This window comes from Diospyros lotus, chromosome 12 (genome assembly GCF_014633365.1).
Source record: "Diospyros lotus cultivar Yz01 chromosome 12, ASM1463336v1, whole genome shotgun sequence".
Classification (NCBI taxonomy): Eukaryota; Viridiplantae; Streptophyta; class Magnoliopsida; order Ericales; family Ebenaceae; genus Diospyros; species Diospyros lotus.
The window spans coordinates 27,498,807-27,525,654 of NC_068349.1; the positions used below are offsets into that span (position 1 = coordinate 27,498,807).

The window sequence follows — 26,848 nt, forward strand, 5'->3', positions numbered from 1 at the left end:
ATTGCAGCCAAGGTTCACAGCTAAGACCTATAGGTCCCTTAGGGTACGGGCACTTAAGAGTGAATTGAATGATTAAAATTTTTTGCACTTTTAATAATTATTCTTGATTAATGATTTTATTAGAGAATATATATTTGATAAATATAATAAATGATGTTTGGAATTGATAATAAATACAAGTCACAAAATATAGCACAATTAAATAAAATGAGACAAGTATGCAATTTTAAGTAGTTCGGTGTCTCCATACACGTCTAGTTCACTCTCTTAAAGTCTAACTATCCTTAGGGTTCCACTAAACCAATTTCACCAAGATTTTCACACTAGCTCACCTTATAAACTAGATAAACACCTAGATTATAACGGATTCTAGACAACTACCATATCAAGATTTCCACCTTAGCTTACCTTATAAACTACATTCATCTATATTTTAACAGTTCTAGAGAACCTATATAATCCACAACAATATTTTAAATGTTTACAATAATTTCTTCACATTTAGACACAAATAAACAAGCAATTAAGCACAAAATATACAAGACAAGAATATTAAAATAAATAAATAAAAATAGTGACCTCTATTTGAATGGAGAATATCAGATTCAGCTTTGGAATCTCTTTTTCTCCGCTTGTTTTATGACTCTTCGGTGGATGTGCAATAATATTTTGTGAGCCTCAGATTGCTTAGATGTTTTTGTTTTAGAGCAATTGAGAGCTTTTAGGTGCTTTAGATACGCAAATTGAGCACTTAGATGTCTTCAAAAATGAGTTTCGGGGTATTTATAGTTGATATGCCCTGCAAGCTTGGAGAGTGACGGCCTAAAAGAGTCACAAGACATAGACATGAAGCCCAAAGGCCAAACGGGTTGCAAGAGATCAAGGAAACAAGTCGAAGGAGCAAGAGGTCGACCCGAGACCAAGTAGGGAGGACTCACTCGATCATGATCGAGTGGGTGTGGCACTGCTTTGGTTTTTTGGGCATAACTCTCTTATCTGAATTTCGATTAAGGTGATTCAAAAGCCTATTAAAAGAAAAGAGAATTTTCTACAAGTTTCATGTTTTATATTTTGAGAGATACAAGCCGTATCGAGGTCAAAATTAGCTGAGACCAAGTAGGGAAGACTCACTTGGTCATGACCGAGTGGGGGTGGCACTGCTTTGGTTTTTGGGCATAACTTTCTTGTCCAAGCTCCAATTGAGGTGATTAAATATCCTATGGAAATCTAAGATAATTATATACAAGTTTCATATTTTGAGTTTTAAGAGATACTAGTCGCATCAAGGCTGAAATTAGCCAAGACCAAGTAAGGAGGACTCACTCGGTCATGATTGAGTGGGTGTGGCATTATTTTGGTTTTTTGGACATAACTCTCTCGTCTAAGCTCCGATTGAGGTGATTCAATATCCTATGAAAATAAAAGAGAATTATCTATAATTTTTATGTTTTCACTTTTGAGAGATACAGGCTGCATCAAGATGGAAATCGAGTTTGAAGTTGAGGCACATGTGTTGTTGATGTTAAGGCATGGGAACCGCTCAAGTGAAGACTTACTCAGTCATATGACCAAGTTGGTAGGGGTCTCATCCCTTTTCTCTTTTTTATCCTCCAAATTCATGCAAAAATCAAAGTCAATCGATCAAATGACTGAGTGGGAAGGCACCTCACTGCCTTGAGACTCCAAAATGCACCGAGAGTTCAATATACGCCAAGAGTCTTAAAATGTGACGAGAGTCCAAAATGGGCTGCGAGACTCTCAGGATGGGTTGCAACTCTCGGAATGGGCTGTGAGACTCTTGGGATGGCCACCACGTGTCCCCCTCTCCCTCCTCTATAAATAGGAGGCCACGCCTCCAACTTCAGGTATGCTCACACTCACACTTGAAGACATTTTTGCACTCTCGCTCTCAAGAACTAACTTAAGCATAGGAGGGTTGGCGCGGGGACACCCACCCACGACCCTAACCATGTATTCATCTTTCAAGTCTCTCGGTTATCAAGACTCACTCGGTCATCAAGTATCCCTTAGTCATCATACTCTCTCGGTCATCAAACTCTCATGTTCATCAGACTCTCCCGTTCATCACACTCTCCCATTTATCAAACTCTCCAGTTCATCACACTCACTTAGTCATCATACTCTCTGGATCATCAGACTCTCCCGTTCATCACACTCTCCCGTTCATCGGACTCTTTCATTCATCACACTCACTCGGTCATCATACTCTCTCGGTCATCAGACTCTTCAGTTCATCAGACTCTCTCGGTCATAAAGACTCTCAGGGCACATTGGTGACGAGACTCTCAACTTACCTTGGTGACGAGACTCTCAGTGCACGTTGGTGACAAAACTCTCAACGCACCTTGGTGACAAAGACTCTCAGGACACAAAGCTCTCAAGACTCTCAGGATCCCCGATACTCATAAGACACTACACTCTAGTGATTCTTGCGATTAACTACACACAAATTGTATTCTCCCACGAAAAAAATAGATTGTTGTATTTTGGCAACAACAATTGACACCGTTTGTGGGAAGAAGGACAAGAAGTCAACTTAAGAATGGAAAACACCTGTGGACATTAACGAACTCTCTCTCAAGGCGTAGAAACACGCTCACCTCCACGGAACTCTCAACAACAGGGAGCACACCCGCCTCCATCTCTTCCAAACTCTCAGCCACAGAGAACGCCTTCGCCTCTTCCAAACTATCAGCCACAGAAAAGTGCCCGTTCTAGTTCCCCGAATCTGCAAATGAGGCACCAGCCAGCCCCACCTCCGCTTAACATCGGCTCACAAGCACACCCCGCCGATCAAACTGGAACTTCGCGACAACCACCGCGTATGGTCTTGTGGGATGAGTATAAAACATTAAGATAATAACATGTTGAGGGTATGTAGGCATTTCAAGACATGGTTAGGATACTCCAAGGTATGATACCTGGAGGGACACTACTTGAAAGCTTGAGAAAGTTTATGCCAAAATCTATGCCATCGCATGAATTTCATCCTGATGCGGGAATTGATTCCTATCAGGAAGCCATTCCCGATTCTCATTCTCAGTCCTCTCATTGTCGGAAAAGTAGGTTGAGATCACCACCTCCAAGAAAGAATCCTCACAATGCGCCCAGAAGAAATGAAAACCCACAAACGGAGAACAGGGTTAGGAGACAACAAAGACGGAGGTACCCTGAAACTGTGACCAGTACGCCAACAAGATAGAATAACCAAACAGCAGCAAGTATACGGGATAACATGAAAATGGTAATAGAAAAAGTACTTGAAAGAAAGAAACTAATCCCGGCAGCAAAGGAACAACATCACAGAAAATGTCTTTTTACTGCAGGTATATTAGAGAAGCCACTGCCTAAAAAATTCAAGATACCCCAAATCACCCCCTATTCCGGCAAGGATGATCCTTATGATCATATTTAAAACTTTGAGTCATTGATGATATTGCACGAATGAGACAATGACATAATGTGTCGAGCCTTCTCCTTAACTCTATCAAGACACACCCGAACATGGTTCAATAGTTTACCTAAAGCCTCTATCTCTTCATTTGGGTAGCTTAAAATGGAATTTGTTAAGGCCTTTGTGATTAATAGTCGAAGAAAAAAGGACGCCACATACCTGCTTAGTATTCGACAGGGGAATAAAGAAACTATGCGTTAGTTCGTGGATAGATTTTGGAACGCCACTCTCGAAGTTCCTAATTTGCCAACCCAGGTGGTAGTGTCTACCATACTCTAAGGGACATGACTCACCTCACTTCAAGAGTCGTTCTCCCTGGATCCTCTAGCATCCTTAGCAGGCTTGTTTGTCAAAGCAAACAGATATATCCTCCACACGAAGATCATAAGAAATGTGGGGGGAAATGAAAATAAGGAGCAAAAGAGAAAGGAATGCGAAGGAGAAGAGGACTCTATCTGGTGACATAAGAGGGCTAGGAAAGTAGATGCACCTAGACCTCAGTTTAATCACTACACCAAGCTTCAACAGCCTCGATCATCCATACTCGCAACAATAGAGGGGGCGGGTCTCCTCAAGCTGCCTCGAAGAGTTGATAGACACATGGGAAAAAATCAAGAAAAGTATTACAGGTACCACCGAACCCGAGGACATTCTACGGATCATTGTAAAAAATTGAAAAATCATATTGAAATAACATAAGCCCTAATTGGGGTAGTGGACGTAGGCACACTTGGCTAAACCAAGTAAAAAACGGTTATGTGTTCACTACTTACGCTCTTATTTGGTTAGGTATATACTTCATAACTCACTTACAGAAAAGAAAACCAAGTCAATGCAAGCCCGTTGTCCTGCTTATTACCCGACAACAAGGAAAAAATAGATTCAAGCCCGTTACCCCGCTCATGCCCCGGCAACCAGGAAAAAATAAACTCTCGTTGCCCCACTAACAACCAGCCAATTAGGGAAAAACAAATTCAAACCCATTGTCCCGTTTAAAGACCAGCAATGAGGGAAAAACAAATTCAAACCCGTTGCCTGCTCATAGCCTGGCAACGAGGAAAAAATAAACTCAATCCCATTGTCCCGCTTAAAGCCCAGCAATGAGGGAAAAACAAATTCAAGCTCTTTGCCCTGCTCACGGCCCAACAACAAGGGAAAAACAAACTCAAGCCCATTACCTCGCCTATAGCCCGCCAATTAGGGAAAAACAAACTCAAGCCTATTGTCCCGCTTAAAGCCCAGCAATGAGGGGAAAATAAATTTAAACTCATTGCCCCGCTCATAGCCTAACAACAAGGAAAATATAAACTCAAGCCCGTTGTCTTGCTTAAAACCCGACAATGAGGGAAAAACAAATTCAAGCTTTTTTCCCCACTCAGAAGATGAAGTGGCTAAAAGAGAAGTAATGTTCAAAAAGTTTACAGGACAGGATACTCTTCCACTTGGAACTCTTGACTAAAAGAGTAGGGAGCAATTGATATGCCTTGTAAACTTGGAGAGTGACGGGACCTGAAAAAGTCACAAGACATAAACATGAAGCCCAAAGGGCAAACTGGTTGTAAAAGATCAAGGAAACAAGTCGAATGAGCAAGAGGTCGAGCCGAGACCAAGTGGGGAGGACTTACTCGGTCATGATCGAGTGGGTGTGGCACTGCTTTGATTTTTTAGGCATAACTATCTCGTTTGAGTTCCGATTGAGATGATTTAAAATCCTATGAAAATTCAAGAGAATTATATACAACTTTCATGTTTTGAATTTTGAGAGATACTGGCCGCATCAAGGCTGAAATCAGTCGAGACCAAGTAGGGAGGACTCGCTCAGTCATAATCGGGAGTGCGAACTAATGGAGGATTTTAGCCTGTTGACAATGGATGAGATTTCTAAGGGAACGTTTGTTTACGTTGCTAGACTAACGATTCACTCTCATCTATTAGAACAGATCCGGCAAGCTACTCTAAAAGACTCGAGGGCAAGGTCATGAATTGATGGTCAGGAATTCAGTTCTCGGATGAAATATTTTCTAAATCAAATTTATGTGCCTAAAGCCAAAGGACTAGGACAAACCATATTGGATGAGACATACCAAGCCAGTATATTATCCACCCTAGAGTTACCACAATATATAAGCTTTTGAGAAATAAGACAATTTCAAGGACACAAATTTTTTTTAAGGAGAGTAGAGTATAATACCCAAGAATTTTATAAAATCATATATTTGAGAAAATGGGATATTCCTCAAAGGATTATGAGATTATTTAGGTAAAAGTGCAATTTTTGAACTAGGGTAAAAGTGCAGTTTCTGAAAAGTCAAGAGTGCAATCTTTGAAAGGTTTGGGTCAAGGTGCGATAGCATAAAGGCTTGGGCTAAAGTATAATAGTACAAAGCTTCAAGCCGAGGTATGATTTTTGAAAACCCTTAACGAGATTGCTACAGAAACGAACCATTGGAAGTCATGATGAAGTTCGCAAATCAAGGCGCATAGGTGGTGGGGCGTGTGTCATAAAACTATTGGCCAATTGCAAGTTATGATGTTGCCTCATTAATGACCCCAAGGTGGCAATACGGGATTGGCCGAAAAACTCTATAAATAGGCCTCAAGTTTAACCCAAATCATACCATTGGAATTTGAGCCAAAACTAGGCCAAATTGAAAGGGTTAGAGGTGAGGGATATGTTCTTGAGAGTGAGGGAGAAATTCTAGAAGAAGAAAGAGTGAAATTAGTGAAGAGACGAGGGAGAAACAGGCATCACCAGAAAATTTAAAGCTTTGCTGGAATTTGGGCTGAAACTGCCAAAAAATAACAAGGTAAGTTCGGTTTAAGCTTATAATTAGGTAGAGGGGAGAGAGAGGAAAGCCATAGGAACAAGCACAGGTCGAATTAGAGCTAAGACAAGGGAGAAAACAACAAAAAAATGAGAGATTGTTGCGTCGTTGCAGGTGAAGATGACCAGCGCATGCAATACACACGCCAATTTTGCCTGCGCTTGAAGGTACATGGCTCGTCTTCCCAGGACACGTGAGGGTACATGGATTCTCCTTTTCCCCTACAAATCTCTAGAAAAATAAAATAAATTAATTAGAACATGTTTATGCAAAAATATTTGGTGTTTGTTTTACAAGAATTCATGTTTTCTGCAGAAAAACCAATCCCACTTACTGTGAATTGTACAACTGAAAAGTAAAACAGCAAGGTGAGTGGTTCTTGCATACTTTTGTGTCATCTTGGACATTTGTTGGTTCATTTGTGTGATTTGTGGCTTGCATATCATGTGTTTCCTTGGTGAAGCATATTATTTTCGTTCGTTATGCATCATCACAGCATTCGTGGCTAGTTGGTGGGTCATCTTGTGTGATCGTGCCCTCAGTGGGGTTGAGGAGTTTGGACATCCCGATCACATGCCCTTGGGGTTGCGCTCAGTGGGGCTGGGAAGTTTGGACATAATGATTGGCGGGGTTGATGGTGACAGGGGGAGATTTTCATTTATACTGCACATATTTTCTTTTCTAAACCACTCACTGAGATATTTCATATCTCATATTGGCATATTCAAACATGCCAGGTACCCCTAAGGACAAGTAAAGGAAAAGACAAAGTGGCTGAAGTCTAGTTTAATTTTTCGTTATTTATATACTACGATCTTTGTATAAAGAGGAACTATTGCAACCTTTCTGTCATTTTCATTAATTTTAGATGAATATGGGTCATACTTGTAAGCATTGTACTACCCATACTATACCAACAAGGGTTGCAGTAAAGCTTGGGTCTATCTTTACTTTGTTAAGGGTTGTGTGTCATGCAAATAGCTAATATGTATATATCTCGAATGGTGCATTGCAAATGTTGTATAAGGAAGCTGTGATGGTACTAAGGGTTTATTTGTTGGATATTTTGAAATTTATGTATCGCAGTTGTACTTGTACCAAGACTACATAGTTGAAATTCTTGTTATTTAGCTTTTAGTTAACTTTCAGGTTTGATCCTTTGTTTCCTTTGGTAAGTATTTTCATAATGCTCGTGTGTGATACTAGCTTATATTTATTATCGTTGAATATTTAGAAACTATGGTGTTACAGCTTCTGATCCAAAGAGTCGGAAAATGGCCTGGGCTTAAGCCCTGCCATGATGGTGTGCAGAGAGACAGTCAGATTAAGATCCCTGATTTGGATGGCCTCCTGGTTAAACCGATGTATAAAAGTCTGGAGTGGCTCGTTCTCTCCTTGTTTCAGGTTAATCAAGCTAGCTGAGGTTTTATGATGAGCTCGATTGGTGAAGAAGTGGGCGAGGAAACGTGTGGCAAGCTTAGAGAAGTCGTGGATGGAGCTTGGCTCCAGGGTGGTGAACTACAAGGTAGACTTCTTCAAAGTGCTAGCAAAAGCTCAACACATGATCGGATCAATTCCCCCACTTAACAACATCAAAGAATTGAATATTGTTAAGTGCTCCTAAGGGTCGGCGGTTCCGTCATATAGCTCTAATGTGCCAGGAAGGCAAAATCCTTCTAGCAGGGGAATGGACATGATGAACTCTAAGAAGGGGTGACTTGGAGTGTACAAGGATGTTGACGGTGGAGGAGTGGGAGTGTGAGTGGCCTGAGGCTGTTGATGACATTTGACTTCTGCGTCATCGTCAACCCGCTTGTTGCGCTAGTCGCATTGCTGGTTGTGGGTTAACTCGACAACTTGATCTTGAAGCTGCCAAATGGTTTGGGGGAGGGCCTCCATGGTTGTTGGATTCTCTGGCTGATGGTTGACGGTGGTGTTTGGAATCTCCTGGTTTGGGGCCATGTTATTATGGCTTCTGGTTCTGACCATGGATCATTTGTAGAGGAAACTATAGTGATTCGTCTTACGGGGTAGGTAAGTTTTACTAGATCCCACGATGGGTGCCAAATGTTCCTTCCGGCCCAACGAGGTTGGCAAGATTGATTGCAATGGCAGTAGAATGTCGCAGTCTGGCAATGGTGACTAGCACCTAAAAGCACTCCGATACTCAAGTCAATGAGATTTCAAAATAATAGAATATGGGTAAGGATTGAAAATAACATACATTGGCTTGTGATCCGGCTAGTTCATATAGAGACAAGGGTGCATTGCGTGTCGCCGGCCGTCGTGGAAAGATGGAGGGCCGAGATGCACGACAGTGATAGGAATCATTTTCGAGGATCGTGGATCTGGTGAAAATTACAGGTTGATGAGAATCAGCATGTGAGTTGCTCGGAGTTAATACGATCTATTACTGATGCCAAGATCTCGACTTAAATGAAAAGGTTATGTAAGTTTCTTGGGCTAAGATCTGGTCTGGGAGCCAGGCTCAGTGCCAAGCCATAGACTCAGGCCCAATGGACTAGTATGATCCATATTTTATCCTTAATTTTATCACTATTTAGTTCGATATCAAAGGGGTTGCCAAAGGTCTTAACCTGTTATTAGTCAAATAATCTCATGCCATACCATTTACTTGTCATTGAGAATAGTTCCTAACAAGATACTAATGAAGGATACTATACTAAAGGTACGCTGACAATCAACATTCACTATAAGGTAGCTTCTGGTCCTCATTTCATCTTAAGCCCATTCATTTATTATATATTTAAGCTAATATCTATTTTAGTGTACTAAAGTCCTAAATTTAGGAAAGTCTCCTCTTTTAAATTTTTTTATTTCAAAAATAACCCTGTCAATTATTTATTATACATAATAATAAACTTTAAATTTAACTAAAAAATTAACACTTATATTTTGAAATTTAAATAACCCCCAACTTGCACAATCATCAATTAAAATTTATTTTAAAAATAAAAACGAAATAAAGAAGCACTAAGCAATTCCCCTTAAATTGAGATTCCATTTTATTTTTTTTCTCTTTTTTACTTATATGTGTACCAGTCTATTCAATTATTTAACCAAACACATATTTTGCATACCAAAATCTTGAATTTCCCCACCAAGTGGCTTCTTCCAATTTTGTTTTAAATACCCATATCTTTTATTTATTCAATATTATAATTAAAAAAAATGTTAGTTTAAGAGAAGGGTGAATTAAATCATCCAAAATTTTTTAAGTTTAAAACAATGAATAACAAAATAAAATGTGAGAGAGTAAAGAAGAAAGTACTCAGATATTTTGAAGTACTCAATTTAGCTTTTTATCTCCATGTATATTTAATGGCCCTTAGGTTTCTATGTAAACACTTAAACCGTGTTTTATTAGACTTCAAAATTAATCCAATAAAGTTTAAGTATCGGATTCAACAATAATATATTTAAAATTTAAAAAAAAAATAAAACATTTACATTTCGAAATTGAAACACCCTTTAACTTGCAGTCATCAATTAAGAATTATTTTAGAAAATAAAAACTAAATTACAGACACTAAATTGCACCCCTTTAAAGTGAAATTGCATGTGAAATTTTTTATTTTTATATTATTTACGCATGTATAGTGCAGGTCAATCCTCTAGCGTTGATTATCTGAACTCGGTGGAAAAAGATGCATAAACTGAAGGAGCAAACCAACCATCTGCTGATGCCCAAGTGAACAAAACAGCAAATGAAATCTTCACCATTTCCTAACCGAAGAGTAAAATCTTCAGTCATCTCAATTCTCACCTTCTTCTGTTTCTATCTGGATAGGGCGGTTTGGTATACACAGCAAACAAAATAGACACATGCACTGCATTGCGTTGCGTTGTATTCGAAAGTTTCCTATATATATATATATTAGCAGCATATCCTAGCTTGTAGTTGGAGAGACGGCCAAGCTACTCTCATTATCTCCTGCACCAAAATAGTAAGCATGGTGGTGGTATACATCAAAGTAACTCAAACTGTCCCTAGCTAGCTTCCCTACATCCTTTGTCTGTCTGTCTGTATGACAATGTACATCGACGCTTGGTTAATGATCGGGAATATCCCCATGAAACAGCCAGCCGGACCTGCAAACTGGCTTCGGCTTCTTCCACCAATCCTCCTTTCAGCCCTCCCCTCTCAAAAGCTTCTGTCCATTTTAAGCCATATTCGGCGGAGAAGCTATCGATCAAGGCTGGCTACAAAGGGGCAACTTGAAAGAGGACAGTGAATATGAAAAGCAAAAGGACTCTCTATATATTGATGTGGACATCATCCAAGCCAGGAGGAGATACTGGCGGCATTGCTGAAGAATCAGACTCCGCAATTTCCAGGACCTTCCTCACAGTTGCTTGCGATTCTCTGCTTTTCCCGATCTTTCTTGAAGAAATTCCCAAGGACTCTGTGGCTACAGAGCTGTTATTGCTCTCAGTGGACGATAAAGATTTGTCCCTTGAGAGAGACGTCTGCACCGCTGCAATTACAGAACTGAAAATTCCAGATTCTCTTAAACCTTGCACAATGACCTATAAATAAAGACACCAAAATTTGATCCTCATTTCAGGACATGTTTGTACATAACTAGAAATTATTTGATATCTAAAATTCAAACCAGAAAGAATAAAGACACATTCCATAAATAAATTGATCTTACCATGGGAGCATAAATGCGGGTCAATATGCCCTTCCTCAGAAGTTTCATATTTAGTGCTTTGTCAGTCCACACAATGTGTTCATGGTACCTAAAACCAAGCAAACAAAACCACAATTACATAGCACAGATATTTAGTATTTTGGTTTGGTTGTATCATGTGGCTCATGTTGGTCGGGTGAGGATTCATTATTCAGGATGGGTAAAGTTCGTAGGCTCCAGAACATATCACAGCTGCTGTAGCAGGGAAATGTGATGCAAACCACATTGAGGATAATGTTAAGGGCATAAGAGTGACGAAAATTAAAATAGAGTAAGTCAACATAGAGAGATGATTGGATATAGTTTAACACTATGACCCTTATAAAACAGAATGTTGAAAGGGACCAATGTAGTCAAACCTAACTAGTTGTGAAAGTTGCAATTTCAGTTTCTACAATCGTCCAAGGAAAAGGTTAGGGTGCCAATCAGAACTGGCAATAATTTCATTGGAAGGAAGATCATATTATCCAATCCCATTAACTCAAAGGAAAACTTAACCATTCAATCATACACGAACGACAGAAATTTCTTAGCCTGTAAATGGCTTGCTGTTTCATTAAGCATGGATAAATTAGTGTTCATCAAACATAGATAGTACAAAGAACAGGCATAATAGTGTTTATTGCAGGACCTACCAGTGAAGCATTTCATCTTCTGTTGCAGTCGAAGCAATTATAAATGCCTGCAATGAAGAATCTTAATAAGATACAAAATGATTAGAGCATCTAGTGGAACACTGCTTGATGGAGCCTTTATTCATGCTATACAGTTACATACTAGTTAGTTATCTTAAAAATTACCCAAAAAGAAAGAAGCCAAATAATTAAGTATACATGGGTAAACAATTTAAACAGAAATAAAAATCCAGTTCACTCTAGATAAGTACAATTCAGTGAAGATATATGTGAAGACTGCAAATGCTCATCTCAATTCTCCAGATGTCTTTCCTTCACCTGTTGCATCTGCTAAATTTCCAACGAGGATGCTGTTAATACAACAGGGATGGATGCAATTGGGACCTGCCAATAGCTCTTCTTATATATTTCCAATTTCAGATAAAGCATGTGCAAGAGGCCTGTAGAAGAAAACTGAAAATTTGGTATATTTTCCACTTCCACTTTATTACAATATATATAGGAGAAAGAAATCAATCAAATCCCTATAACTAAGGAAAAAAGAAGGAATGCTAATTACATCAATTACTAATTTACATCAATCAATCAATCCCAACAATTAAAATTGATTATTGTTGAGTTATATGGTTATAGTCTAGGGTTAATCCTATGATAGAGCCCATGACCCATGGCCCATTGTATTTATATATATATATATATATATAGGTGTATAGTCTATCGATTTGATTAAGTGGTTTTATACATATTAAAAGCTAGGTTTATTTCTTAAGCTTCACATGGTATCAGAGCCAAAACACAAACCCTAGCTTTAATACAAACCCTAGCAGCCACCATACAAACCCTAGCTGCCGCCGCCGCCCCCCACATCACCGACGAACACCGTCGGTTGTGTCGCCACCGACCGCCGCAGCCTGTCATGCCACCGCCGTCGCCGCCCACTGCGTTTCTATCGCGCGCTACTGGTCAGCTGCGGGTCTTCACCGTCCGGCCACCGATCACGCACACCACCACCGCCGTTGCGTTCGTCGGCCTCCGATCTGTTGACCCTCGGAGGATCGTCGCCATTGCCGCCGCCACGCACCGCCTCTCTCGCACTGTTCACGAAGACGTTTTTGCTCCGATCTCTCTCACCAGTGCTCCGATCACAATGCCGTCTTCACCATTGGACTCGCCTCCTTCAGTCCATCCAAGCCCAGGTGGTTTCATCGCCATCCGCGGCCACTGATCACCGGCATCTGCCATCTGTCGTCGCTCCAGCGTACCTGTTCTCTGTGCTGGATCATCCAGCCTTTAGTTTTTGGTTTATTTGACCATTTGGTTTCAAATCTGTTGATATTGTAGGGCTCCCTTTTATCCAACATGGCTGGTACTAGTAAATCTGGCTCCTTTTCTAGTATTTTGTCTCCCTCTCTAGCTATTGCTACTGAGAAGTTGATGGGTAGTTCCAATTATATCTCTTGGTCCAAGGCGGTTGAATTATGGTGTATGGGTTAAGGTTTACAAGATCATCTAACTACCAAGGCCGAGAATGTGACCACAAACAAACCTGAGTGGCAGAAAGCTGATGCTCTGTTGTGCAGTCTCCTGTGGCAGTCAATTGATCCCTCTCTTCATCCAATCTATACTAACTATACCACGTGTTGTGAATTGTGGGCTCAGGCCAAGGCGTTATACACTAATGACATTCAATGCCTGTATTCAGTGGTGTCTAATCTACTCAATTTACGACAACAGGGTTTGACTCTTCCTAATTTTCTTGGTCGGATGGCCTCTATTAAAGCTAAATTTAACTCCTTGTTACCTGCTAATAAGACTGTTGCAGAGGATCTAGCTCAGCGGGATAAGTTCTTCATGGTGTGTACTCTTGCTGCCATTGGTCCTGAGCTTGCTCCTGTTCGTGATCAGATTCTTGCTAGTCCTACTGTACCTACTATGGATGAAGTGTATTCTCATCTTCTTCGGGTTTCATCTGTTCCTACGATGCCTCCCTCTTCTGCAGGTGATCATTCAGTCATGGCTTCTCAGGTTCAGAGTAGTGGCAAACAGGGCGGAGATCGTGGTAATCGGGGCAAACGCCCCAAGTGTAACTATTGTCACAAGTGGGGGCATACTAAGGAACAGTGTTATAAGTTGCATGACCGCCCTCTTTGTGTTAATGTTGCTCATGCTGATGGTTCTCGATCAGAGTCCTTTGATAGTCATCCACCACAATCTGTCCTTCTCACTGGGACTAACTATGATGAGTATCTCAAGTATAAGACGTCCCAGCAAACCTCATCCACAGTTGCTTATGTCGCCCATTCTGGTGATTCCACTGCCTGTCTCGCTCAGTCATCCTCTTTGGGACCATGGGTCCTGGACTCAGGTGCTTCTAACCATATCTCTGGTAATCCCCATTTGTTCTCTCATTTTACTAATTCTATTTCTTTACCTTCTGTTATTGGCACTGCCAAACCCTTACCTTCTCTGCCTTTAGATTCTGTCCTTTATCTTCCTCATTGTCCCTTTAATCTTGTCTCTGTTAGTAAATTTACGCGTGCCTTAAATTGTTCTATCACCTTTGATGACCATTCTATTACTATCCAGGATCGCGGTACGGGACAGATGATTGGCGTCGGATGTGAGTCGCATGGTCTCTATCATCTCAACCTTCCTGCATCGCCTATTGCTTGCTCGGTGATTGAGTCACCTACTCTTCTCCACAATCGTTTGGGACATACTAGTTTGGCTAAGTTTCAGAAGATGATCCCCAGTTTATCTAGTTTGTCGTCTTTTCATTGTGAGTCTTGTCAACTTGGAAAACAGTCTCGCACTTCTTTTCCAAAGCGTGTCAATAATCGGGCTGTGTCCCCGTTTGCTTTAGTTCATTCTGATGTCTAGAGTCCTAGTCGTGTCGTGTCTATTTTGGGTTTTCAATATTTTGTAACGTTTATCGACGATTATTCTCGTTGCACATGGTTATATTTAATAAAAAATCGTTCTGAGTTATTCTCAATTTTTGAATCCTTTTTGTGCTGAAATCAAAACGCAATTTGATACCTCTGTCCAAGTATTGCGCAGTGACAATGCCCCTGAGTATTTTTCTATTCCCTTTACTACCTTTATGTCTTCTCAGGGGATCTTGCATCAGTCATCTTGTGCATATACACCACAGGAGAATGGAGTTGCTGAGCGTAAAAACAGACATTTGATTGAAACTGCTCGCACTCTTATTCTACATCATCATGTCCCCTTTCGCTTTTGGGCTGAAGCTGTCCTTGCTGCTTGCTATCTCATTAATAGGATGCCCTCATTAGTTCAACACCAGATTCCTCACTCTCTTTTGTTTCCTGATCAACCATTATAAATTCTTCCTCCACGTGTCTTTGGTTGCATCTGTTTTGTCCATAATTTGTCTCCTAGTCATGATAAATTGTCTGGTCGGTCCATCAAGTGCATTTTTCTTGGTTACTCTCGCCTTCAGAAGGGTTATCGGTGTTATTCTCCTGACACTCGCTGCTATTTTCTTTCGGCAGATGTTACCTTTTTTGAGTCGTCTCCTTTCTACTCTTTGCCTCATTCCAAGTGTCAACCCATTTCTGAGGCCATCCCTCTTCTCGCGAGTCCTCCTGCTCCAGTCTCTTCACCTGCCGCGGTCTTGCCTTCTGAGGATTTGCTTCCTATTGCCCTTCGGAAAGGTACCCGTTCTTCTTGCAATCCCCACCCCATTTATAATTTTCTTAGCTATCACCGTCTCTCGTCTCCTTTTTGTGCTTTTGTGTCTCCCTTATCCTCTGTTTCAGTACCTAAGACTGTTAGTGAGGCACTTTCTGATCCGGGATGGCGACAAACAATGGTGGATGAGATGACTGCTTTGCAATCCAATGGTACTTGGGATTTGATTCCTTTACCCCCAGGGAAATCTCTTGTTGGCTGTCGGTGGATCTATACTGTCAAGATGGGTCCTGATGGGTAGGTTGATTGCCTCAAGGCTTATTTGGTTGCCAAAGGGTATACTCAGGTTTATGGCCTTGACTATGGTGACACTTTTTCCCCTGTTGCTAAGATGTCATCTGTGCGTTTGTTTCTCTCTATAGCAACTATGCCCCACTCGCCGTTGTATCAACTGGACATTAAGAATGCCTTTTTACATGGTGAGCTTCAGGAGGAGATTTATATGGAGCAACCTCTTGGGTTTGTTGCTCAAGGGGAGTCTGGGCAAGTTTGTAAACTCCGTCGCTCACTATATGGGTTGAAGCAGTCTCCTCGAGCTTGGTTTGGTCGTTTCAGTGCTGACATTCAAGACTTTGGTATGACTCGTAGTGAGTCTGATCATTCGATTTTTTATAAACACACATCACAGGGGAGGTGTATATATTTGGTTGTCTATGTGGATGATATTATTATTACCGGTGATGATCAAGATGGTATTATTCAGTTGAAGAAATATTTTTTCCATCATTTTCAGACTAAGGACTTGGGGTTACTTAAATACTTTCTTGGCATAGAAGTTGCTCAGTCCTGTTCTGTTATTGTTATCTCTCAACGGAAGCATGTGTTAGATATTCTGGAAGAAACTGGGATGCTTGATTGTAAACCTATAGATTCTCCTATGGACCCTAATGTAAAGCTCTTACCAGGACAGGGGGAGCCTCTTGCTGATCCTGGAAGATACTGCAGGCTAGTCGGAAAACTTAATTATCTCACTATCATTCACCCAGATATTTCTTTCTCAGTCAGTGTTGTCAGTTAGTTTTTACAGTCTCCTTGTGATAGCCACTGGGATGCGGTAGTCCGGATTCTCAGGTACATTAAGGGAGCTCCAGGTAGAGAACTATTGTATGAGGACAGAGGTCATACTCGAGTAGTCGGATATTCTGATGTTGATTGGGCAGGTTCTTTTTCTGACAGACGGTTTACTTCAGGATATTGTGTTCTGGTTGGAGGAAACCTAGTATCTTGGAAAAGTAAGAAGCAGGAGGTTGTTGCTAGGTCGAGTGCCGAAGCAGAATATCGTGCTATGGCCTTGGCAACGTGTGAATTTATCTGGTTAAAACAATTGCTTCAGGAGCTCAAGTTTGGGGAGATATCACAGATGAGATTAATTTGCGACAATCAAGCTGCATTACATATTGCTTCCAATCCAGTCTTTCATGAGAGGACCAAACATATCGAGATAGATTGTTACTTCATTCGAGAGAAGATTTTATCTGGCTGTATTACCACAGATTTTGTCAATTCCAATGACCGGTTAGCAGATGTCTTCATTAAGTCTCTCAGGGGTCCTCGAATTGAGTATATTTGTAACAAATTTGGCGCATATGATATATATGCTCCAACTTGAGGGGGAGTGTTGAGTTATATGGTTATAGTCTAGGGTTAATCCTATGATAGAGCCCATGGCCCATGACCCATTGTATTTGTATATATATATAGGTGTCTAGTCTATGGATTTGATTAAGTGGTTTTATACATATTAAAAGCTAGGTTTATTTCCTAAGCTTCACAATTATAATCAATCCCATAGATTGTGGGATTGTTATGGCCTTTAAATCTACAAAATACTTGACCAATCACACACATAATCACCGCTTCGATTCACGACAAGGCCAAATATACTTGTATTGTACTATTTACTAGACTAGCTATCCGAAATACATGCCATATACAACATTCTATTCACACTACAGAACATAGTATTCAATTCCATCTTTACATGACCAGCAGCCAGTTATACCGGCAACTGATCCACCTTTCATTGCAAGAGATTTAGGAAACTATTTACAAGAATACTACTAATTTTAAAGATGTTGCCTATAATCAGATTTAACCATGGTTAGGGTTGAGATTAGTACAGTACATAGGGTTGGGATTTAAAAGCATGGAAGAAAAGGTTGTGGCAGAATAAGCCTCAAAATACTTAATTTCTGAGCACAGAATACACTAATATGTATGGATTCATGAAAAAGCTTATATGGTGAGGGAAGGTTAACTTTATCAATAGCCAAAATTTTAAATAGGTGCTGCTTGTGATTACAAAAGAAGTGTAGAAGCATGAGGGAGGGGCAGAGAGAGAGAGAGAGAGAATTGTTAGCTTTATTGTGATGTACATAGTTAGGTGTTTTTCTTAGTTGTATCTTGTAGAACTATATATAAAAACACCTAGTTAAGAATAAAATATTTAACATTTGTCTTTTTGTTAAAACATGGTATTAGAGCCATAAACTTAAACAACAACCAAACACTAACACTAATCCTAAATAGCTGTCACCATTTGTTGTCGCCATCAGGTGAGATCTCACAATCCAGTGATTTCCAATCAGACAATTTCAGATCCAAAGACATCTCAGGCCATGCTTCAAATCCGACGCTTCAGGACCGGCGATATGGTTTGCGATTTCAATTCTATGTCCAGTCCCGAGGCTAAGACTTGGATGTTTACTAGAATTATAGAAGAACAGAGAGGAAGAATAGAAATGGAGGGAGGATTTGAAAGGAGGGAGAATTGAGAGAGAGAAAAGGAGGGAAAAACTTTGTATTACTTTCAACCTACCTCTCATCCTCTACACTTAGCCTATTTATAGGCTAAATAGGCTCTTTTTAGTTATAATGTCTAACTAAAAAGGTACAATCGTCTACAACACTAACTGAAGAGTACAACACAACTTATGTATTAATAGTGTAAGGACTAAGTTACCCCTAGCATCGTGACAATCCCCCCGCCTTAAGAGAGTTCTTGTCCCCAAGAACTTGCAGCGACAAGCTACAGTTCAACCAATCCCTGCTTTCACTACTTGCTGTATCCTTCTCTCTTTCTTTCTTCTTTGCTTTTCCTCATTGAGGAGTTGAAGTGTAGCAGTGTTCGCAACCTTTGAATGTTCTTCCTCTGCCTCAATCCTTTCTTCAAACTCAACAGCCTATATAGAATGCAGTTGTGACTCCTGAGCCCTTTTCTATAATAATTTCTGCAACTTTTTCCTAGTGATCACCTTACACTCACCGGTTTCTTCTTGGAGAACAACCTCTTCTTCTTCTTCTTCTTCTTTTTCATCTAGTCCTTCCATGTTCAGTAACAGTCTTCTGAATTGGTGGCCTGGACGGAATATGTCTCCGCATTTATAGCATGATCCTAGCTGCCTCCTCTACACTGGTTTATCTTATTCAAAACACCTTCTTCTTGTTGCCAGTTTGGGTTTTTTGTTGTTGTTGCTTCACCTTTGGTTCACGATTCAGTTTGTGAGATATGGCATCATCTAATCCCAGTGCATCAAATCCTAGAGTGGTGAATTCATCTTCTCTTGTGACTATACCTATGACTATGCCATTGTTTTTTGGTATTCCTACTATTACAACTGAAAAATTGAATGGCAAGGATTATTTATTATGGTCAATCTCTGTTTTCATGTGATTTCAAGACACAATGTGAGTGACCATTTGACTATGAAGCTCTCTGACATTGCTAAATCTGATAGGACTATCTGAATCAAGTTGATGCATAGTTGGTTACATTATTGTGGTAGTTGATAGATGTTGATTTAATCCCTTTATTCTGTGTCTACGAGAACTATTTTGACATTTGGTCTCATACTCGGTAGCTATATTGTGCAATTATACTAATGATATTGTGCAATTATACAATATCATTAGTAATGTGTTCTATATTTAGAAGGGAGCTTTAGATGCAGCTACTTAGGTCGTATTCAGTCCGTTGTGGAAAAATTTTAACGCAATGCTTCTTGTTACAATTGATCTTATGGAGCAAAAGAAATAAAGAGACAAACTGTTTATGGTGCTTACCTTAGCAAGTCTTGGGCTGATATGGAGGGCATTCGTACCAGAATTATAATAGTCCAGCTATATCTATTACGGAAGAGGTGTTTGCTTAAATCCTATGTAGCACATAGACATTTTTTGATCTTTCGATTGGAGAGCAATCTATACTTGCCTCTCAAACTCATGGATCTTTTTCTGAGGTTGGACTAGAGGTGGTTGTCGTAGGGGTGTTGGGCATGGCTGGGGTGGTAAGCGACCCTGTTGTAACTATTGTATCGCCTTAGTCATTGTAAGGGTACTTGTTATACACTCCATAGTAGACCTCCTAAGGCTAATGTTGTAGTTCTTGAGGTGTAGAAACATAATCAGTGGTACCTGATGCTTCTTATCATACTAAGAGACCAACTTCTTATCATATGATCTCTATTGAGGAGTTAGCAGAGTATCCTCAGTTGCAGGTGGATCGACAATCTTCTCCTATAGCTTCTGTTGCCCATGCTTTTTTTCCTTCTACTCTATCATCTACTGATAATCCTCATATATGCCTTACCCATGCTCCTCTTAGTCCTTGGATTCTTGATTCTACCACTTTTGAGCATATTTCTAGTAATAAATTTTTATTTTCTCATTTTGATTCCTTTGCCTCCCTTCCTCGATTCCTCCTATCATTGTGGTTGATGGTTCCTATCAATATGGTTGATGGTTCTAAAACCATTCCCCCAAGTATAGGTAGGGTTGTTTCACTTCCATCTATTTCTCTTAATTCTGTTTTGCATGTTCCTACTTGTCCATATAGTCTCATTTCTATTCGTCGTCTCACTCTATCTTTGAATTGTCGTGTCATCTTTGATTCTAATTCTATTCTTGTGCAAGATCAAGGTACGGGACAAATGATCGGCACCAGACGTGAATTTAAGGACCATTACCATCTTGCTTTACCATCATCTACAACATTTGCTTGTATAAGAGCCTCTCCTCTCCAAATTCATTCTTGGCTTGGTTGTCCTCACTTATCCACTCTTCCCAAGATGGTTCCTTTATTGTATTCATTGATCGGTATAGAATGCGAGTCTTGTTAATTAGGCAAACACGTCCATTCTTCCTATTCTAGTCATCATAATAAACGAGTTGATCTCCTTTTGATCTTATACATTCTAACATTTGGGGACGTAATAGAGTCAAGTTTAAATGGGGTGTCTCTTATTTGTTACATTCATTTATGATCATTCTTGTTGTACTTGTCTTTACTTAATGAAAGATCTTATTGACTTGCAATCTTTGTTCACTTCTTTTTGTAATGAAATTTCTACTCAATTTGATCATCCAATTTGGATTTTTTAAATGATAATGCCAAGGAATATTATTCTTTTGTATTTCAAACTTTTCTCTCATATTGGGATATTGTTCATCAGTTCTCTTGCGCTAATACTATGTGGAAAAATTGGATGGAAAAATGCAAAAAACGTCATCTCATTGACTGTTTTGGACACTTCTTCTTCACATGAATGTTCCTGTTTCTTTCTAAGATGCGGTTATTCTCACCTCCAATTATTTGATCATCAACCATATACCATCCTTTGTTTTGAATTGGGTCATTCCACGTACCTTATTACTTTTTCCTTGTGATCCCATCTATCTTATCCCTCCTCGTGCCTTTGGATCGACTTGTTTTGTCCATCTTCTTTCCTGTGGTCATGATAAATGGTCTTTTTGCTCGATCAAATGTGTGTTTCTAGGCTACTCTCATCTTTAGAAGGGATACAATTGCTACTCACCTGATCTTGGTAGACTCTTTCTTCTAATGTCACCTTCTTCGAGTCTACTCCCTTTTTCTCTTCTTCATTTGATGTCTCTTCCCCCTCTCCTCATGAGGTTCTTCCTGTCCCATCTTTTCCTTCTCTAGTCCCAATCCCTACTATTCTTGCTCCTCTTCAAACTTATCAGTGTCATTCTAAGTAACCATTAACACCTCCTATAATACCTCCTCCACCACGTATTATAGACTATGAAGTTCCTCCAAATGGTGCCATTCTTCAATCACCCTCCAATTCTGCCCATGCTCTTGTTTGTCATGGTACACGTTCCACTCAAAATCCTCATCCCATTTCTACTTTTGTGAGCTATCATTGTTTGTCACTTGTTTATTCTACGGTAGTATCTAGTTTTTCTTTTGTTTCTATTCCTAAGACCAATGTAGAGACTCTTTCTCACCCTAGGTGGTACAATGTTATGGAGGAGATGTCTAACTTGCTAGCTAATGCGACATGGGATCTTATTCCTCACCCTTTAGGAAAGTCTACAATTGATTGTCGGTGGGTGTTTACTATTAAGGTTGGTTCGGAGGGCACCGTTGATCCTTTGGAAGCCTAATTGGTTGCAAAGGGCTATACTTAGATTTTTTGACTTGATTATGGTGATACATTTTCTCTAGTGACTAAGATTGCTTCAGTTCACGTCTTTCTTACTACAGTAGCTATTTAGGAGTGGCCTCTCTATCATCTAGATATCAAGAATGTTTTACTTCATAAAAACCTTCAAGAGGTGCCTATGGAGCAATCACCTGGGTTTGTTGCTCAAGGTAAGTCTTGATTGGTATGTCACCTAAAAAAATCCTTATATAATCTGAAGTAATCTCCCTAGTGTTGGTTTGGTCACTTCAGTTTTGTCATCTAATCTTTTGGTATGACTAGAAGAGAAGCTGATCATTCTATTTTTTATCACCATTCTACTAGAGGAGTAATATTCTTGGTGGTGTATGTAGACAATATTATTATTACAAGCAATGATGAGGTTGGTATTAGGCAGTTGAGGACTCATTTACACTCATCTTCAGACCAAGGATTTGGGTAAGTTGAAGTACTTCCCTGGCATTGATGTAGCTCAATTTGAATATGGTGTGTGCAACTCTCAATGGAAGTATGCCTTGATATTTGGAAGGAGAATGGTATGCTTGATTCCCAACCTATAGATACCCCTATAGACACTAATGTCAAGCTCGTACAAGGATAGGGGGAGTCACTAGAGGATCCTTGGTGATATAGGAGATTGGTGGGGAAGCTTAATTACCTCCCCATTACACGGCCTAACATCTCTTTTGTTGTTAGTGTGGTGAGTCATTTCTTAGACACCCCTTGCAATAGCCACTAGCATCCTTTAGTGCGATAAAGGTTTGTTGTTTGAGAACAAATGACACAAACAGGTTATTGGATATATTGATGTAGATTAGGCTAGTTGTCCTATAGATAGGCGTTCTACCTCAGGCTATGATATCTTGGTTGGAGGTAATTTAGTGTCTAGGAAGACTATGCAAAATGTTATGGCTAGATCTATTGCAGAAGAAGAGTATCAAGCTATGGCTTTAGCCACACATGAGTTGGTTTGGCTCAAGCAACTTCTTAAGGAGTTAGATTTGGAAATTTAGGGCCTATGAAGCTTATTTGCAATAATCAAGCAACCCTTCATATTGCCTCTATCCAATTTTTCCATGAGCGGACTAAACACATAGATAAATTGTCACTTTGTGAGACAAAAGTTGATTTCAAGAGAGATTAGTATCTCATTTGTTGGCTATAATAACCAGCTGGTTGATTTTCTTACAAAGGCATTACAGGGTCCACGACTAGACTACATTTGTACCAAGCTAGGCAAATAGGATGTATATGGGCTTGCTTGAGGGGGAGTATTAGCTTTATTGTGTTGTACATAGTTATGTGTTTTCCTTAGTTGTTCCTTATAGAACTATATATATATACACCGAGTTATGAATAAAATATTAACACTTTTCTTTTTCTCAAAATAAACAAAAAAGGAGAAGAAAAGAGGGACAAAAGAAAAGAGGTTTTCTTCTTCAATATAATTTGCCTAAAAGCTCTTCGTATGTTTTCTCTCTTAGAAAGGTTTTGGAGGCTTTCAAGCATGTGGAGATATCAAGGAGGCATTGCGTGTGATACTTTGGAGGGTTTAGCACTTGTGGTACCTATGAGGTAACCTAGTACTTAGTGTTCTAAAAGGCGCTAGGCGCTAGTCGGGCACCAAACCGGGGCCTAGCGCCTAGGCAGAGCGTAGGAAAATTGTTATTTCAGCACATAAACCTGCATTATTTTGTAACATTTGTTGCTTTCTTGCATTATTTTGTGCTTTCATCTAATAGTAAATTACACACAAATTAAATTATATATTAACAATAATTTAACCCATGAAATGTACTTTTCTTGATTTTTTTCCCACAAATATCTCCCAAATTTCCTAGTTGTTAACCATTCAACATGTGCTTTTTGACCACTACTTTGGTTTATTTGGTGTTTGGTCTATCTCTCTCTCCCCCCCCCCCCCCCCCCCAACCCTTCCTAAATCTCTCGTCTCCCAGAAGAGTTTCATTCTTCTTTGCTCCCTCTATTCAATGACTACTACTATAAGAGGTAAAGAGCCCGCCTCCTCCTCTTTCGCTTCTCAAAGCAGCGACAAAATGGAACAACAAGGACACTTTGTCCACCATCTCTACACAACTCTTACAAATCGCAGCAGTTAGGCCACGCATGACCCAGGTAGGTAGGCACCTTCGTCCACCATCTCTACACGGCTCTTACAAATCGCAGCGGCTAGGTCGCGTGCGACCCAGGTAGGTAGGCGGCCCATGGTGCGCCTGACCCAGGAGGCTAGGCACTGCCTAGGCTGCCTTGGCGTCGATTGGGCCGGATTAATCGGCCCGGCGCCTAGGATGCCGGTTAGGGCTTAATTGCCACAGCCAAGGGCTGCCTAGCGCCTAGGCGGCCGCCTTGGCCGCGTTTTAGAACACTAGTGGAAATAACCTCTTTGCAATAAAACAAGGAGAAGACTGCACAAATACAACCCATTCTCAACCCTTGTAAAATGAAGAGTTTTGTGCATTGGGGATGTGCTTCAAAGCTAACCCCAACGAGTAGGATTAAGGCTTTATATGTTATTATATCTAAGTTTCTAAATAACTATAATTCTAACATAATAAGAAATATAAGATCCTAAACTAAATACAACTCTATCTTCCTCATTATTCCTAGCTAAGTAGAACTTCCCAAATGAAAGTGAATACAATATCCTACAACCCTAAAACTAAAGTTATTTTAATAAAAATAAAATAACATAAAATATGTGGCACAAGAAGTTATGCTAGGATTGAAAGAGAGTGGGTGGTTCAAGGAGAGATTGTGTGTGTATACCGGTAATTAAGTCGTGGAGTTAAGTGGGTGTATGTGGGTTGGTTTTACAAAACAAAAGAAAAGAAGGGAGGGAGGAGAGGTTGGTGGTAAACAGAAATAGAGGGAAAATCAAGAGAAGGAGTGAGTGAAGAAGAGGGAGTTGTAAAGAGGCAGATAGAGAGAGACACACATAAAGACACCGGGAGAGAGAATGGATACATTAAGAGAAGAAAAAAGGAAAACAAGGAAGAAGAGAGACAAACTAATTTTCCTAAAATACAAAAGAAATACTAGCACCCCTTGTTTGATAAGAAAATTCGCCACAAACAAGAAAATACCAGTTTTGATTTGTCACACTCTAAGATAGAAGAAGGAAGAGTGATAAGAATCAAGTAAATTCGCTACTAAGCAAATGAATTGCTTAGATAAGAATTACGGTAAAAATGCTCTCTGCACTTTCTTTATAAAAATGTTCATACCAAAACATTACAAGATCACACATATAAATACTAGTCTTGTTGACAAATTAAAATGATTAAAGACAAATATAATAATTAAAGATAGACAACATCATTGCCTCTTTTAAAAAAAGAAGGCTAATGATGATAAAAGACACACTGATGCCACTTTTGACAAAGGGAATTATGATGATAAAACACAATGATACATAAAAGATAAAACACCCTCAACCATAAAGGACAAATGAAGGGTGACATCATGCATGAAATGAGTTTGGGCTAATTACTCGTTCAAGGGCTAAACAATTTCAAAAGGAACTTGAGTTATTTATTGGGAATACTCCAACCCATTTGGAAGAGTTAGAATTCAAAGTGAAGGAGTTAAAACCCAAATTAATCGCATTGCTCGGAAGCCTAGGATTAGAATGCAACCTAGGCACTACATGATCAAGCCCAAGCAGTTAGCCCATCTGCCAAGCCCAAGTCTTTCCAACAAGCCCAAGTCTCCTAATTGATGTCACCCTTCATTTGTCCTTTATGTTTGAGGGTGTTTTGTCTTTTATGTATCATTGTGTTTTATCATCATGATTCCCTTTGTCAAAAGTGGCAAGATGATGTTTTTCTATTTTATGCTTTTGGTGTGTCTTTTATCATCATTAGCCCCCTTTTGTCAAAAGAGACAATGATGTTGTCTATCTTTAATTATTATGTTTGTCTTTAATCATTGTAATTTGTCAACAAGACTAGTATTTATATGTGTGATCTTATAATGTTTTGGTATGAATATTTTTATGAAGAAAGTGCTGGGAGCATTTTTACCCTAATTCTTATCTAAGCAATTTATTTGTTTAGTGGTGAATTTACTTGATTCTTATCACTCTTCCTTCTTCTATCTTAGAGTGTGGCGAATTAAAACTGGTATTTTCTTGTTTGTGGCGAATTTTCTTATCAAACAAGGGGGTGCTAGTATTTCTTTTGTATTTTGGGCACATCATATTGGTATCTGAGACTTTGCAATCTAATATACAATTCTTGCCTATAATATTCAGGAACAAAACGTTTTTTCATTAGACGTTTCATAACCCTTCAACTCCTAATATCCTCTTCTCCATCTCTCTTACGTTGTGCTTTAATTTCTCCCACCATAGATTAACATAATCTGTAAAATCAAGAGCTGCAAGTTTGCATTTTCTTACCTTGGAATACTCTTGATATTCGAATACTTTCTCCACTCGCCGCACCCACTCCAAGTACTCTTCCGGTGAGCTAGTTCCCTTAAATGGTGGAATCTTAATCTTAATATTGTTTTCCGGATCTCTTTGCTGCCTCATTTGCCATGGGTATTCAACCACACTAGCTTTGTCTTCGATTTCATCTCCTTCACCCTCATCTTCATGGATAGCCCTTCTTGGTGCTTGAGGAATGCATTGTTGTTGTGGTGGTTGTTGAACTCCCAAACAAGTAAGTTGCTCCATCATCTCTTCTTGTCTTCATTAGAGACCCATGATTTGAGCTTGTTCCAATGATCTGGCTATGATCAGAACCTATGCTATGATACCAATATAATGTGCCCAAAATACAAAAGAAATACTAGAACCCCTTTTTTGATAAGAAAATTCGCCACAAACAAGAAAATACCAGTTTTGATTCATTACACTCTAAGATAGAAGAAGGAAGAGTGATAAGAATCAAGTAAAGTCGCCACTAAACAAATGAATTGCTTAGATAAGAATTAGGGTAAAAATGCTCTCTGCACTTTCTTCATAAAAATGTTCATACCAAAATATTATAAGATCACACATATAAATACT

The 26,848-nt window shown here is 39.5% G+C and overlaps 1 protein-coding gene across 1 annotated transcript in view; it reads right to left on the reverse strand.

The window, feature by feature from the left end:
* Positions 1–10,013: 10,013 nt before the first annotated feature.
* Positions 10,014–26,848, reverse strand: part of LOC127786842 (glycosyltransferase-like At2g41451) — a 39,618-nt gene continuing 22,783 nt past the window's right edge. Inside the window, exons 9-11 of the mRNA XM_052314535.1 lie at positions 11,654–11,700; positions 10,980–11,067; positions 10,014–10,851 (exon numbers count right to left, since the gene is read on the reverse strand). Of these exons, the coding sequence (XP_052170495.1) occupies positions 10,579–10,851; positions 10,980–11,067; positions 11,654–11,700 (408 nt within the window). The 3' untranslated portion in view covers positions 10,014–10,578. The remainder of the gene's footprint in view (positions 10,852–10,979; positions 11,068–11,653; positions 11,701–26,848) is intronic.